Source organism: Eschrichtius robustus, chromosome 14, assembly GCF_028021215.1.
Source record: "Eschrichtius robustus isolate mEscRob2 chromosome 14, mEscRob2.pri, whole genome shotgun sequence".
NCBI classification, from domain to species: domain Eukaryota; kingdom Metazoa; phylum Chordata; class Mammalia; order Artiodactyla; family Eschrichtiidae; genus Eschrichtius; species Eschrichtius robustus.
The window spans coordinates 42,903,456-42,918,618 of record NC_090837.1 but is presented as its reverse complement, the minus strand read 5'-3'; the positions used below and the strand labels follow the sequence as shown (position 1 = coordinate 42,918,618).

The 15,163-nt window shown below is 38.7% G+C and overlaps 1 protein-coding gene across 2 annotated transcripts in view; it reads left to right on the top strand.

The window, feature by feature from the left end:
* Nucleotides 1-835: 835 nt before the first annotated feature.
* Nucleotides 836-15,163, top strand: part of SS18 (SS18 subunit of BAF chromatin remodeling complex) — a 74,725-nt gene continuing 60,397 nt past the window's right edge. The window contains exons 1-3 of one of the 2 annotated variants that reach the window (XM_068562553.1): nucleotides 836-1,081; nucleotides 3,973-4,049; nucleotides 12,715-12,799. In XM_068562553.1, coding sequence (XP_068418654.1) covers nucleotides 1,013-1,081; nucleotides 3,973-4,049; nucleotides 12,715-12,799 — 231 coding nt within the window. In that variant the 5' untranslated portion in view covers nucleotides 836-1,012. The remainder of the gene's footprint in view (nucleotides 1,082-3,972; nucleotides 4,050-12,714; nucleotides 12,800-15,163) is intronic. The other variant, XM_068562554.1, reaches the window with a different exon arrangement.

Sequence of the window (15,163 nt, the reverse complement as noted above, 5' to 3'; positions counted from 1 at the left end):
CACTGATTGGAAGCCTGGTAGCTTGGGCCTAATTTACAAGCCACTAAATATTGCAAAAGAAAAGAGCAAGGGTGCCCTATTTCAAAAGTTAATTGCGAAGATGCAAGTCAAATGAAATCGACCCACATTTCTGCCAAGGGTTTATCCTAAGAGGTGAACTCTTCAACTCTGGCCTTTCCAGCCAACTTGGCCGACTGCCCCCAAGTGCAGGACACAGCCTTCGTTTCCCGATTTTGGGTCGCGCTTACTTTCCAATTGTTAAGAACGACTGTGTGTGCGCGAGAGACCGTGGACTCGGAGGTGCGCACTCGGGGCGTAGCCGAGCCGTTCAAACCAGCGAATCCGCGTTCCCCTCATCCTCCCAACTCTGTCTCATCTTGGCAGATGCCCCACGGGTTTGCACGAACTCCCGGGTCCTGGCTTCTCTCCTCCCATCTCCGGGGTACCCGGACAGCTCGGGGAGGCCACTTCTTCCCCGGAGGGGGTAAGGATGAAGTTGGAAAAACTGAATGCGGTCTACAGCACAGCGCCGAAACGCACCCGGAGAGACGCTCCAGTGCGCGGAGAAGGAGGAAAGCGGCCCCGCGCGAAAGGGGCGGGCCGGCTCGGGCGCTCGCATTTCCTGTGACAGGGGCTGCCCTAGCCGCTCCCTCTCCCGCGGCGGCGGGACCATTTCCTGAATCGCTGAAACGGAGGGAGGGCTGGGGCGCGGCCCTACCACAAGCGCAGAGGGCTGGGGGGTGGCGGGGAAGGAAAGGTGGAGGAACGGGAGGGCGATCAAGAGCAGGGAAGTTCTGCCGAGGCTGTGGTTCCAAAGTACCGCGCAGAAACTGGACTAATACGGGCCAGAGTTCCCCGTCCAGGCTGGGCCGGCCGGCTGCCCGTCGGGCGCTGGAGCATCCCCCCTCCCCGCGTTCTCGACGTGGTTCGGCCCGAGAGGCCGGCGTCTTTTCCCCAGTTTGCTGTTCACCCGGAGCGCTCGGGACTTGCCGATAGTGGTGACGGCGGCAACATGTCCGTGGCGTTCGCGGCCCCGAGGCAGCGCGGCAAGGGGGAGATCACTCCCGCTGCGATTCAGAAGGTGAAACCGCGCGGGGTCGGAGATGCCAGGCCCGGCCAGCTTTTGGGAGGGACCCGGGGGCCGGGCCGGGAGTCGGCCGGGCTGGGGGCGGAGGCGGGCCTGCTGGGAGGCGGGTGGGTGTGGGAACCCGAGCCGCGGGCTGCGCCCGAGTGGGTGGTGGAAGGGGGCGAACCGGTTCTCTTGCGGGGTTCTGCGCGCGTTTGGGTTCCTTCTTACAGGCACAAAAGCCCGAGCAACTGGCGCCCGATTTCTCTAGGGATGGGGCGGCGTTCGCGCGCGGGGCGCGTGCGCCCGGCGGTGGCGGCCGCGCGGGGAAGGGCTGTTTTCCGCGGCTCGCGGCCCCCGCGGCCCAGCGCGTTGCCCCGGAGTTACTTTGGCGTCGCCCCGCCCCGCGCGCCGCGGTGGCTCAGTGCAGACCCCACCTAGGGTCGCCGGCGGGCCGAGGGGAAGCCGGAGCGTTACTCTCTCCCCGCTCAGAGCTGCAAACTCCGGCCGAGTTGGGGAGCTCTCATCACAACTTGGGGGACGCGGCAGGGAACCTTAGTCGAGGCTCAGGGGCGGACGAGGGAGAACCCTCTGGATTTCGGGGTTCTCTCGGAGTCTCTCCTCCCTTCCGGATCCACCCCTTACCCCTTTACAGCTGCAGCGAATACTCATTGAGCGCCTACTGCAGGCGCCGAGGCTGCAGTGGTGAGCATGGTCTCTGCCTTCACGGAGCTTACAGTCGAGTAGTGGAGACAGTCTGATCCTCGTGACCAATTGCAGAAGTAGTGATAAATACACAGGGAGCTGTGCTGTCGTTGCTGTTACTTGCCAGTTGGGGACACAAAGGTTCTTTATTCTGTACCCCTTGTTGCCTATGAACAAGGCAGCGTTCTGAGTTTTAGTTAACCAGACTTTGAAAAGTTACTTGCAAACTTTTGCAGTTTACCTTAAATATTTCGGTTTTGTTTTATGCACCGGAACAAAGGTGAAAATTGAAGAGAAGTCAGCTTCTAGTACCACTCAGGATACCATTGTGCGCCCGGTAGATTATGTTAATTGGCTTCTGTTGACTCTCAGGTTCTTTGTAGTGTGGCATTTGACATTTGCCCAACTGTTGCTTTATTTTTATGAACAAACCGGCTTGACAGTGCCTGAAAATGCAGTGCTTTTCGTGTAGCGTACTGGGCTAAGTCTGCGGCCTGGCAAACAGCTCCAAGTACACATAGGCAAAACGTGTTTCTGGAAGGCTTCGTTTTTTATTTTTGGACTGTAGAAAAGTTGAGTTTTTCTTTTTTTTTTTCTGTGAAGAGTTTTTCTTACATACATCTTAAGATATTTATCATGGGTGATTAATTCAGGAGATGCTGATCAGTTAAAGATTTCATCCTCAGCTGAGGAGAGAAAAAGGATTCCAAATTAAGTGCCTCATTCTATAGTGTGAGGGACTGATGTTAGGTATGAGACAAATATTCTAATGGTGAAGTTTATTAGGTTGAAGAATCCGAGAAGATAGGTTGTGAAATCGTTAGATTGGAGATTGTATTAACACATTTTAAAGACAAATTTTTTGGCATCTGATGATTAAGAAGAAAACTACATTTTTTAGAAGGGCATGTTAATATTTTTTTCCAGCGATATGACTCATATGCACAATATTTTTTTCTGCATATGATTCATATGCAGAAAAAAAGTCATACTGTTCAATGAGTTTTCGTGTTTAATTAAAAGAATTACATTAACTAAATTAGTGAGAAAGAGTGGTTATGGTATTATACTTCATGCTTTCATTGAATCCTGGAAGGGTGGGGCAGTTTTAGGAGGAATATCTACTCCTGTCACTTGATAAATCTGAGACCCTGAAATCTTAAGTGGTTTGCACAGGATAGCAAAGCTGGCACTAAAACTAACTGGCCTTTTAGTTGCTACATCAGTGCTTTTTCCTCAGTGCCACTTTGCTTAGATGAATTATTTAACCCTTAAAGCCAGTTTTGCTCTGCATTGTTATAAGATGATAATATGATAAATTGATATGCTTCTTATTTTTAAACTTTTGGGGCAGTTAAATTATAAGGTAGGCTCATAGAGTCTGCGATAAATATTACAGTACTTACCTAGAAATTACTGTAATTGATTATTGCATATTTGGAGAATCACAAAACCATGCTGTATAAAACTTGGAAACTAGCCAGCTATCCCCTTAAGCCTCCTGAGCTGAAGTTTTCATGAGCTTATTCTGGATAAAGACAGATTTTTTTTTCACTAAGACAAAGCATTACAATGATGCAAAGCCAACTTGGACTCTTAACTTTTAGTCTTTTTTGTTTGTTTTTTTGGCTGTACCCCACGGCTTGGGAGCTCTTAGTTCCCCTGCCAGGGATTGAACCCATGCTCTCTGCAGTGGAAGCTCAGAGTCCTAACCACTGGACCATCAGGAAATTCCCTCTTAACTTTTAGTCTTAGTAGGCTAAAACTTCTATTTCAGATAGTAGAGGTAATTAAATGTTTGAACAGAAAAGAAACTCCAGATTTTCTGTGCTGAGCTTCAGGTAATAATTCAGAGGGAGAATAATTGAAATAGAAATGTTAGGGAATTCCCTGGTGGTCTAATGGTTAAGACTCCACGCTTCCACTGCAGGGGTCGCGGGTTCGATCCCTGGTCAGGGAATAAGATCCTGCAAGCTGGGCGGCACTGCCAAAAAAAAAAAATTTAAAAATGTTGATTAAACATGATTAACATTCCAAAGGTATAAAATAAGATCTTTTGCGCTGAGCTATATAGTATGTATAAAAAAAGACCTGTGTGGATTCAGTTCCTGTAGAGATAAATGTTTCTAGAAATCTGAATTTTTTATTAATTTTACTTGTTGCACTAGATTTACAATAAACTTTTTCTCATTTCATTTCAGATGTTGGATGAAAATAACCATCTTATTCAGTGTATAATGGACTATCAGAATAAAGGAAAGACCTCAGAGTGTTCTCAGTAAGATTGATATGAATTTTTTTTGTATTTCTTTTTCTGTGTTGGTTAGTTTTTTACTTTTCTTTTTAAGAACAGCTTTATTGAGATATAATTCACATACCATATAATTCACCTGGTTTAAAGTGTACAATTCAGTGGTTTTTAGTATATTCATAGAGTTGAACTATTACTTTAATCAATTTTAGAACATTTTCATCATTCCCAAAAGAAACTGTATCCCATTAGCAGTCACTCCCCATTCTCACCTCCCAATCCCACACCCCCTGTTAACCACTAATTTGTTTTCTGTTTGTGTAGATTTGCTTATTGTGGACACTTCATATTAATGGATTCATTTAATACATGGTTTTTTTTTGACCGACTTCTTTCCCTTAGCATAGTGTTTTCAGGATTCATCCGTGTTGAAGCTTGTATCAATATTTCCTTCCTTTTTATTGCTGAATAATCTTCCATGGGTATACCACATTTTATTTATTCATCAGTGATGTTGTTTGGGTTGGTTCCAATTCTTGACTATGATGAATAATGCTGCTGTGAACATGCATGTACAATTTTTTGTGTGACTTTTCTTGATTTTTTATAAAAAAAATTTGTTCTTTGGGATGGAGTGGATATCAGTGTTTTTCTAATACTTCTTATCCTGCATTATAAAATAATGACTCCAAATTTGCATAGTCTGATTTGTGGAAAAGTTAGATCTTCACATTTATAAGGTATTTAGTTACATCCATGTACAGTTGACTCTTGAACAACATGGGTTTAAACTACACAGGTGTACTTCCATGTGGATTTTTTCCAGTAAAGATGTACTGCAGTGCTACATGATCTGCGGTTGGTTGAATATGTGGATGTGGAACCATGGATACTGGGGGCAGACTGTAGAGTTATACTCAGATTTTCAACTGCGCCGGGCGCAGTCCCTCCTACCACTGTGTTCAAAGGTCACCTGTATGTGATTGAGAATGCAAAGTTTATGTCTAGTAGAGAACTGATTACCACTCATAAGAACCGAACTTCTTACTTTGAAGTGATGATGTGTCTGAAGTAAACAGTATCCCCTAATAGAATCTGGTATAGTGGAACAAATTGAATATTTTATCAAAAGTCTCTAGAACAACACTGTCAGTAGGAATATATTGGGAGCCACATAAGTAATTCTACATTTGCTAGTAGGCACATTAAACCAGTAAAAAGAAACATATGAAATTAATTTTTATAATATATTTTATTTAACTTACTGTTTCTAAAATAATATCTCTTCAATATGTAATCAGTATAAAAATACTAATGAGTTATTTTCGTTCTTTTGTTTCATAATAAGTCTTCGAAATCCATTGTGCATCTTACCCTACTAACACGTCATTTTGTACCAGCCACAAGTTCAGTGTGTCTAGTGGCTACCGTATTGGACAACTCAGCTCTGAATATTTTACTCTCACCATTGTTTTGGGACACATCTGTCTTTCCTAGACATCTCATTGGTCTGCTCTCAGGAAGATTTTTTCAGCAACCCTGGCTCTTTCTCTGCGTGGCTTTCATGCTGTGCTGGTCGCCTGCTATCATCCGATTAACTCGTTACCTAGTTTTGAGTCCCTCTCCATGACTTTGTCTCTTTCCCCTTTGTTTAAAATTGTTTTTGAATTAAGAAAATTATAAACCATAGAAGTTTGTAGGGATAAAAGTCGCTTTTTTACTTCTCACTCTTATATCTCTCTTCTCTCCACAGAGGTAATTACTTACAATGGTTTAGTACCTATCTTTCAAAACATTTTTCTGTGCATTTACAAATATGTGCTCACATTTATATAAACAAATTTAGACAGATATTTTAGTTTTCATAGATTAGGGTTTTCTAAATGGAATGGCTGGGTCAAAGACGGTTCTAAATCTCCAAATTACCCTGCAAGGAGATTGTATTGGTTTGCTTTCCTCCCACTAGGTTTCAGAGTCCTGGTTTTCAACCACATCTGCCAGCAACGGATACTGGCCATCTTTTAAAATTTTTTTACACATCTGGTTGGTGAAAAGTGGTATCTCTTTCTAAAACTTTTTATTTTTAAATAATTTCACTCTTATAAAAAAGTTTCAAAGATAGTAGAAGAAGTTACTGTATACCCTTCACTGAAATGCCTCAAATGTTAACATATTAGTCCACTATGTCATTCACTTCTTCCCCATGTCGTTTTTCTGAAATATTTGAGAAAAAAGTTGCAGGCATGATTCTCTCTTACCTTTATAACATCCATGTGTATTTCATAAAAACAAGCACAAATTCTTAGAGTCTAATTGTTGAAATCAAGAATTCAGGGGACTTTCCTGGTGCTCCAGTGATTAAATACTGTTATCAAATTTTCAGACCTTTCAAAAATTTTGCCAATTGTCCCGTTAGTGTATTTTTTCAGTTCCATGATCCAGTGCAGGATCAGATGTTATATTTAAGTCTGTGTCTTCAGAATGCTTTAATCTGGAACTGTTCTTCAGTTTTTCTGTTATCTTTCATGATGTTGACATTGTTGAAGAGTACAGACCAGTTGTTGTGTGATATGTCCCTCATTTTGGGTTGACTGGTGCTTCTCCTTGATTAGACTCATGTTATACCCTTTTGGCAGGAGTACCACAGACATGATGTTGTGTCCTTCTCAGTGCATCCTCAGTAGCCGTGTGATAGCAGTTTGTCCCAATATTCATGGTAACTTTGGCTACTTTGTTAAGGTGGTGCCTGCCAGGATCTCTACTGTAAAGTTACTATTTCTTCCTTTGTTATTTCTGTGTATGTGTTGGGGAGATACCTTGAGACACACATAACCCTGTTTCTTAGCCTATTTCCACACATTCGTTTTAACATCCACCAGTGATTCTTGACTAAAACAGTTATTACTGTGGCAGTTGCCAAAAGGTGACTGAACCCATCTTTCCTTCTACAGTTATTTGGAATCCTACTGTAAGGAAGAAATTTCCCAGCCCCTGTCCCATTCATTCATTCATTGATTTATATCTGAATGAACTTATGGATTCTTACTGTATTCTCTGGGTTTTAATTTGTTAGTCTATTATTTATTTATTTTCTTTTTCAAATTGTCCCAGATGTTGGCCACTGGGAGCCCCTCATGCTGGCTTCTTGACTTGTCTCTATTATTTTTTGAGCATTTAAAAAATTTCTTGTATGACAGAATGTTCCAGGCTCCTCTTGTACTTTTTTCTGCCCCAGTCTGGAATCATTTCTCCAAGCCCTAGTTCTTTTTTTTGAGAATAATATTTAGAAATTAAGATCTGGATGCTAGGATATCTTAATTTCTAATCACTTGTGCATTTTGCATTTTATGTGACCATTGCCACTTCTTTTATGTATATTTTCTTTGATGAATCTTGTCTGTTTATATGTGAAAATTTCTTTTAAGAAACTACAACTGTGGATAATCATCAGTGGTTAGAAGATCACTACCTCAAGTCAGCCATGGAATGATAACAACTGAGAGGCACTGATTAGAATAATTATTTTCACTTACGGCTTTTTTTTTTCTTCTTTTTACTACCTTCATCCAGCTCCTCCTCTCCCCCACCCCCCACCTCTGGTAACCACAAATCTGATCTCTTTTTGAGTTTGTCTGTCTGTTTTTGTTATTCTTTTTTTGGGGGCTGTGCTGTGCAGCATGTGGGATCTTAGTTTCCTGACCAGGGATCGAACCCACGCCCCTGCGGTGGAAGCGCTGAGTCTTAATTGCAGGACGGCCAGGGAAGTCCCTGTCCGTTTGTTTTTTTTTGTTTGTTTTGTTTTTTATAGAGATCACTAATGATTTTTATATTCTTTTTAGTAAGTTTCAGTTTTTTGTTTTTTTTTTAAACTTTGGGTTTATGGCTGTGTTGGGTCTTCGTTTCTGTGCGAGGGCTTTCTCTAGCTGCGGCAAGCGGGGGCCACTCTTCATCGCGGTGCGCGGGCCTCTCTTGTTGAGGAGCACAGGCTCCAGACGCGCAGGCTCAGTAATTGTGGCTCACGGACCTAGTTGCTCCGCGGCATGTGGGATCTTCCCAGACCAGGGCTCGAACCCGTGTCCCCTGCATTGGCAGGCAGATTCTCAACCACTGCACCACGAGGGAAGCCCCTGTCCGTTTGTTTTTGAAGTATAACTGACCTACATCACTATGGTAGTTCCTGGTGTACAACATAGTGATTTGACATTTCTATATGTTACAAAATGATCACCACACCTCTGGTGTTTTAAAATGCCAGGTAAAGCCATGGGCATAGGACTGGTTCAATTTCCTATAGGCCCTAGCAGTACGTGACGGGGATAAGACATGTTCAGGTGTAGAACCCACTTTTCCAACTTGTCGGCAAAAGTTTATACTGTCTTATTCTATATAGTCTTAGCTTTTTTGTGTATGTGATCATTTTCCCCTTCTCTGCCTATTGGCATAGACCTCATTTGCTCACATATATGTATTTGGTATAAATGGGGCTTAAATTGATTTAGGTAGAATCTTAAATTCTGTCCTTTCTGTAGTATTTAATTTCATTCTTAGAGTTCTTTATATACTCTTTCTTTCTCAAGTTGTCAGAATTGGTTTGTGAGTGAAGAAAAAAAAATTTCTCCTCTCAATATTAATAAATGTTCTTGTTTCTCATAGGAGAAGTGAAGGGAAAATAAAGAGAAACATCAGTGACAGCCATCTGGGAATTGATAGTTCAATTTTAATTAAACAGTTCCTTAAGATGTGATAACTGCCTGAAGCAGTGTTTTTTAAAGTCGAAAATAACTTTATTTTTATGAAAGCAGTATAGGCATTGTAGAAAATTAGAAAACACAGATATTTAAAATTTAGAGAACGAACACCATATCCTCACCACCCAAAGATTTTTCACTGGTAACATCTTTGGATATATTACTCTACCCTTATCTACACACACACACAGACACACACACACACACTCTCTCTCTCTCTCTCTCTCTCTCATATAAGTCATTGAATCACTTGTAGAGCTCATATGCCCAGATCCTCTTCCCTTTATTTCCCTTTAAATTCTGACAACTTACATGTAAGAATATATTATTGCTCTCTTGTGGTGTTTGGTTTGAGCATTTTCTAAATCATCCCATGTATTTGCTTAAATCAGCCCTTATTTTTTGTATTTCAGGGTGAGTGCACCTATTTCAGAGTGTGTTATAAACAGTTGTCAAGTGAAAAATTTTTGTTCATCATAGTGTAAATGAATTTAGTTTTAAATCTCTAGTTAGGAAGATAACTTTTATTCTATAAATTGTGTTTCTTTTGACCTAAAAATACACTGTTCATAGCTTTTAGGTAAAAGTTTCTTTTTCAAAATGAAATCTGACTTTTTTGGATTCATTTTGTAATTATATCAATAAATTTAATGGTGGTTATTTTACTTTATTCGAGGTAATTCATGTAGTGGCTCTTAGTGGAATCTTTGGGAAGTGAACTGCCTCTCATTTAATAGGTTAATAATTAAGGGTATCTGGAAGTATCTGCCAGTATTTATGAGGAAGTTACCATCATCAAATATAAAATGTTGAATATATTTTATATCTTCCCTTTGCTTACATACTCTGTTTTCTTTTATTAATGTATACTATTTTAGAAATAATAAGCATATACATTAAAAACTGCTTCAGTGACAAATTAATAGTATTTATAGAATTTTAAAAAAGTTTCTCAGGAAAATGTTTCTTTAATATTTGTAGAAGAATCTTAGAATAAGCTTATTTGATGAGTGCTGTAAAAAGAATGCAGTTTTTACAAAAAGAAAACCTACTGAAGTTACAGAAGACCCATTAAAAATGATCATTTTTACTTACCCCCTTACATTAGGTAAAAAGATTTGGGACTATTGGGACAACTGTAGAAATTTGACTGGGTTCTGTGGATTCGATGGTAATATTGTATCAGTATTCATTTCCTTGTTATGATGGTTGTATTGTAGTTATATAGGGGAATGTCCTTGTTTTTGGGAAACTGACACTGAAGTGTTAGGAGTAATGGGGTATTATGCTGGTAACTGACTCTCGATGGTTTTGGAAAAAAGTGTGTCGTTGCATGCACGTGTATGTTGGTGTAGGTGTTTAGAGACAGTATAAGACAGATGTAAGATGCTGACAATTGGGGAGCGTGGGAGAAGAATATTTGGGAGTTCTTCATACTATTCTTGAAACTGTAAGTTTGAGATTATTTCAAGATTAAAAATTAAGATTTGATAGTTGGGGAAATGTCTTTAAAGTATTTCATAAAAGTTGCTGTATTTATAGATATTTAGAACCACAAGGACTTTAGAGATCTACCCTCACTGCCATTATTTTATTTTATTTTGTTATTTTTTTTAATAAATTTATTTATTTCTGTCTGCGTTGGGTCTTCATTGCTGTGCGTGGGCTTTCTCTAGTTGCGGTGAGTGGTGGCTACTATTTGTTGCAGTGCACGTGCTTCTCATTGTGGTGGCTTCTCTTGTGGAGCACGGGCTCTAGGCGCGCAGGCTTCAGTAGTTGCAGCACGTGGACTCAGTAGTTGTGGCTCGCGGGCTCTAGAGTGCAGGCTCAGTAGTTGTGGCGCAGGGGCTTAGTTGCTCCATGGCATGTAGGATCTTCCTGGGCCAGGGCTCGAACCTGTGTTCCCTGCATTGGGAGTCGGATTCTTAACCACTGTGCCACCAGGGAAGTCCCTGCCATTATTTTATAAATGAGGCCTCAAGCGTGTGGCAGATTAAACAGTATTTTAACACTGGCTTACTGAGGACCAATAAGCATGACTAGAATTTTTCGTAAAGGGTCATGAGTAGGCCATAGTCTCTGAGTAAAGTTGGTATTTTTATTTTTGATAGGGCAATCAGCAAATCTCATATCTGAGTACATGTGATAGAGCCATACTAATATTCAGAAGAAAAGAAAAACTTGAAAGAGCAGCCTTTGAAATGAGTTACATGTTCTAATTAAAAATGGCTGGTTGGTTTTTTAAAAATGGCAAGATTGTAGAATCCTGTATCTTAAATTCCATTCAAGATGTCTATGGAATAATGAAGTAGTTCCAGCTAGTGGTGCCTGTTAGTGCTGTTTGAAGAATTTCAATGACATAATTAACCATTATGAATAATTCAGTGCAAAATAATGATTTTTGGTCCTTGTTTGTTTAAGGATCCGTATAACAATATATCATGTCTGATTGAGCAACATAGTGTATATGTGAGGAGGAGCATTAAGAACTTAGACTTGTTTTTAAATAACAACAAAAAAACAAGAACAAAGAGAAACAAGGAAACCTTGGGAAGTGTTGGATATATCTGTTACCTCCATGGTGGTGATGTTTTCACTGGTGTTCGTGTATGTCCAAACTCATCAAATTGTACACATTAAATATGTGAAGTTCTTTATATATATTAGTTATAGCTCAATAAATTTATAAAAAAACAAACAAGCAAACTATAAAAGTATGATCTTGTTAGTGAAGAAACTTTAAGTTCAGTGAGAAATAAGTTTTTCCCCCCCTAATAAGAAAACAGTAGTGAAACCAGTTTTTCCAGCAGGAAAAAAATAATGCTGCAAAGAATTTACTAGGATTCCTCTTAACGGTGTCTGTTTTAGAAAATTACTTCATTTGGGATCTGTATTAGAAGACTTTATTTAGCTGAATAAAGTTCTTTTGACTTATTTTCATTACTTTAATTTGTACAGTATTTATTAGTAAATGAAATTCTAAAAGCTTAATTTGATGCACGTTTTATGTTTGTATTATTTTGTGGGTTTACCAGCACTAGTAATTGGATCACTACTAATTTCAATCTGGTTTCATCTGAGTTAATTTTTTAAATTATGAAGAGAGGCTTAGCAAAGCTAATAGGTAAGTAAGATCACAATAAACATGTTTAACCACTTGACTCCGATAATGAGAATTTGCTTTATTTTTTAAAGTTAATTTGCAGTGGTGTTGGTGTTGGTGTCCTATTATTTCCTCCATCCTGGTGCTTTAGCATATAACTTTTTTCTTTTTTTTGTAATTGGAGATGCCTCTTTATTGTCCTCTCTATATGTCCTGATAGATGGGCAGCATAACCACAGCAGGTATAAATTGTTGGTCACTGCTGCAGGAATGAGAAGGGAAAAAATGTGTGGTTTCCACCTCCTTTCTGACATTTTAGCAGAGCGTGTTGACTGTACTTGGCTTTGAGGTTTTTGGTAACACGAAAATGGCAGAGGGAAGGGAATAAGCGTATCAGTTTTGTTGATTACTTCATTCTAGGTCTCTTTGCGTATGTTATATGTATGGAGCCAGTACCTGTCTCAGTTATTCCATTTACTACGCTGTACAATCTTGTACAAGTTATTAACCTTTCTAAACCTCAATTTCTTCATCTGTGAAATGGAGAAAATAAGAATCTTCACCTCATAGTGTTGGTTTGAGGATTAAATCAGATGTTTAAGTATGTAAAACAACTATAGCAATATCTAGCACATGGTAAGAGCTCCGTGTTTATTATTGTCTTTGAATATACTTATTTGGAATTATTTTGCAGAGGAACTAGGAAAAATTGCAGTGCTGTTGATGTTCAGGTAACAGAAATCGCTCATTAAACTTGAGAAATAAAATGCTGTTTGTATAATATGTAAGCAGATAGGAAGAAAATTATTTTTTAATATTGATATTTGTTTTGTTTTAATAGGTATCAACAGATGCTGCATACAAACTTGGTCTACCTTGCTACAATAGCAGATTCTAATCAAAACATGCAGTCTCTTTTACCAGCAGTAAGTACCTTTAAAATAGTGTGAAGTAGATAATTTTTATAGAGTTCTTTACAGAATAACACATTTTTGTTTGGTGATTCTGAGTTTTGTTTAGCAAATCCTGCCCTCTTTTGAGAACACGAAGATATTCTTCTATATGATCTACAAGCTTTATTATTTTGCCTTCATATTTAATTTGAATTAATTCACCTGGAATTGATTCCCTGAGGAAGTTATATCCATCCATCTATTCACTAGCCTACCTATTTGTTTATTTATTTATTTAAATGTGTAATTGCACAGATTATTTAGGAACAAATCTGTAATATTTTAAAGCAGATCCCCAGCCATCATATATGTAATTTAATATGCATCTCTGGCAGATAAGGACTATTATCCCACGCCACAAAATTAACCAGAATCTCTTAATATCTTATGATACCCAGGATGTTTTCAATTTTCACCAGTTATCTAAAAAAACTCGAATGTTTTAATGATTGTTTGCCGCAGAATCCAAACAAGGTCCACCTGTTGCATTGGTTGATCTGTGTCTTAAGTTTTTTATAATCTGTATCACTTTATCTTTTTTATTCTCCATTTATTTGTTGAAGAAACTGGGTCATATATTTTGCAGAATTTCTCACATTTTGGATTTGGCTGATTGTATCCTGTTGGTTCTTTAACGTGTTCCTCCATCTCATCTCTATTTCCTCTAAACTGATAATTTATAGATTGAGAGGCTCCATTAGAATTAGGTTTAGTTTTATGTTATTTCATTGGTGGCACCGTGTGTGGTGCCTGTTGTATTTTATTAGCAGGGACACATTTTGTTGTCCCGTTTTTAGTGATTGATTGATTGATCAGTGCACACAGTTGGTATCGGTCTGATCAGTCCATTATAAAGTTCCCCATCTACCTTTCAGTTAGTGGTTTTAGCAGTCATTGGTGCTTGTTGACCAGGTTCGTTGTTTCATTTTGGGATCTAAGAACAATGAGTTTCTAATTTTACAGTTCCTCCTGGATTGTACTTCTTTTAAAAAGGAAAATTTCCTTTCATCAAATATTTGGTTATCCTGAAATAGAGAGTTCCTATAGGAAAGTCATGATAAAGGCTTGATTCTATTCCTTTATCAATTTTCAGAATAACAAGTTGGTCTCTAGTAACCTGTGAAAGATGACCAAGGATTTTGTCTTTGTTTTTATTATCTGAACTTATACATTTTTATATTTTTAATGTGTTTAAATCCATTGAGTCATTCTTCGTGATACTCAAGTTTTCTCACCTTTGGTCAGTGGGAACCCCTTCATTTGGCTCCTGTGTCCTTCTGACATGATTTCGGTATTGTATAGCTTCTTTGCTTCAGAATTTGTGAGAGAGATCAGACTAATTATATTTTCTGCCCCAACTATTTTTCCAACCAGCCTTTTTCCTATGGGAATTGGTATTTAGAAACCACAATTTGGATGTTTGGGGCATTCGTTATTACTGAGTTTCCATTTTTTCTTGGCATTTTCAGCGGACAGAGGTAGGAAACATGCTTTTTAAAAAGAAAGAAAATATTAAATTAGTGATATTGCCACTTCAGGATAAGTTTTTTTACCCAGATTTGATTTTATGTATTAGTATCTCTTCTGTCTTACTCCAAAAATCTTGATACCTCAATGACATTATTATAGTCAGTTGTTTGCTTTATACTACTATATATGTAACATAATTTCAATATAACAATACCAAGATTGCCGCTAACAATAACATGCTTGTCCTTAGATATACCTCACTAGGTATATATAATGAATAAATTTAGTTTTGAATCTGAAAGAATGTTAATGTGATTTTTGCCATGGACTTCATTACCAGCTAGTATGAGGAACAGATTTGATTTCATTTGTTTCCAGGTAGATAATTCTCTCCCAGCATTATCTGTTGGAAAAATAAAACAAAATATCTTTTCTCTATTTTGTCATGCCACCTCTATTATATATCAAGTGTCCATATATGTGCGGGTCTGTGTCTAATCTCTCTATTCTGTTCCATTGGCCAGTTTTTATAAATTCCACTATCTTGTCACAGTTTTCATAGTCCAATAAGTCTTGATGTATATTAGAGAAGTTCTTTACTTATTCCTTATATTCCTTATTTTTTTCAAGAATATCTTGGGTACTGGTCCTTTGCATTTCCATATACACTTAAACATCAGCATGTCCAACATAATCCGCTTGTGATTTTCATTGAGGTGAACTTGACTATAAATCAATTTGGGGAGAATTGATGTCTCTACAATACTGAGTCTTTCGAATCATGATCATTGCATGTATTTTGATTTATTTAGTCCTTTACTATCTGTCAATAAAGTTTTGTGATTTTCCTGCAGAGGAAATTTACAC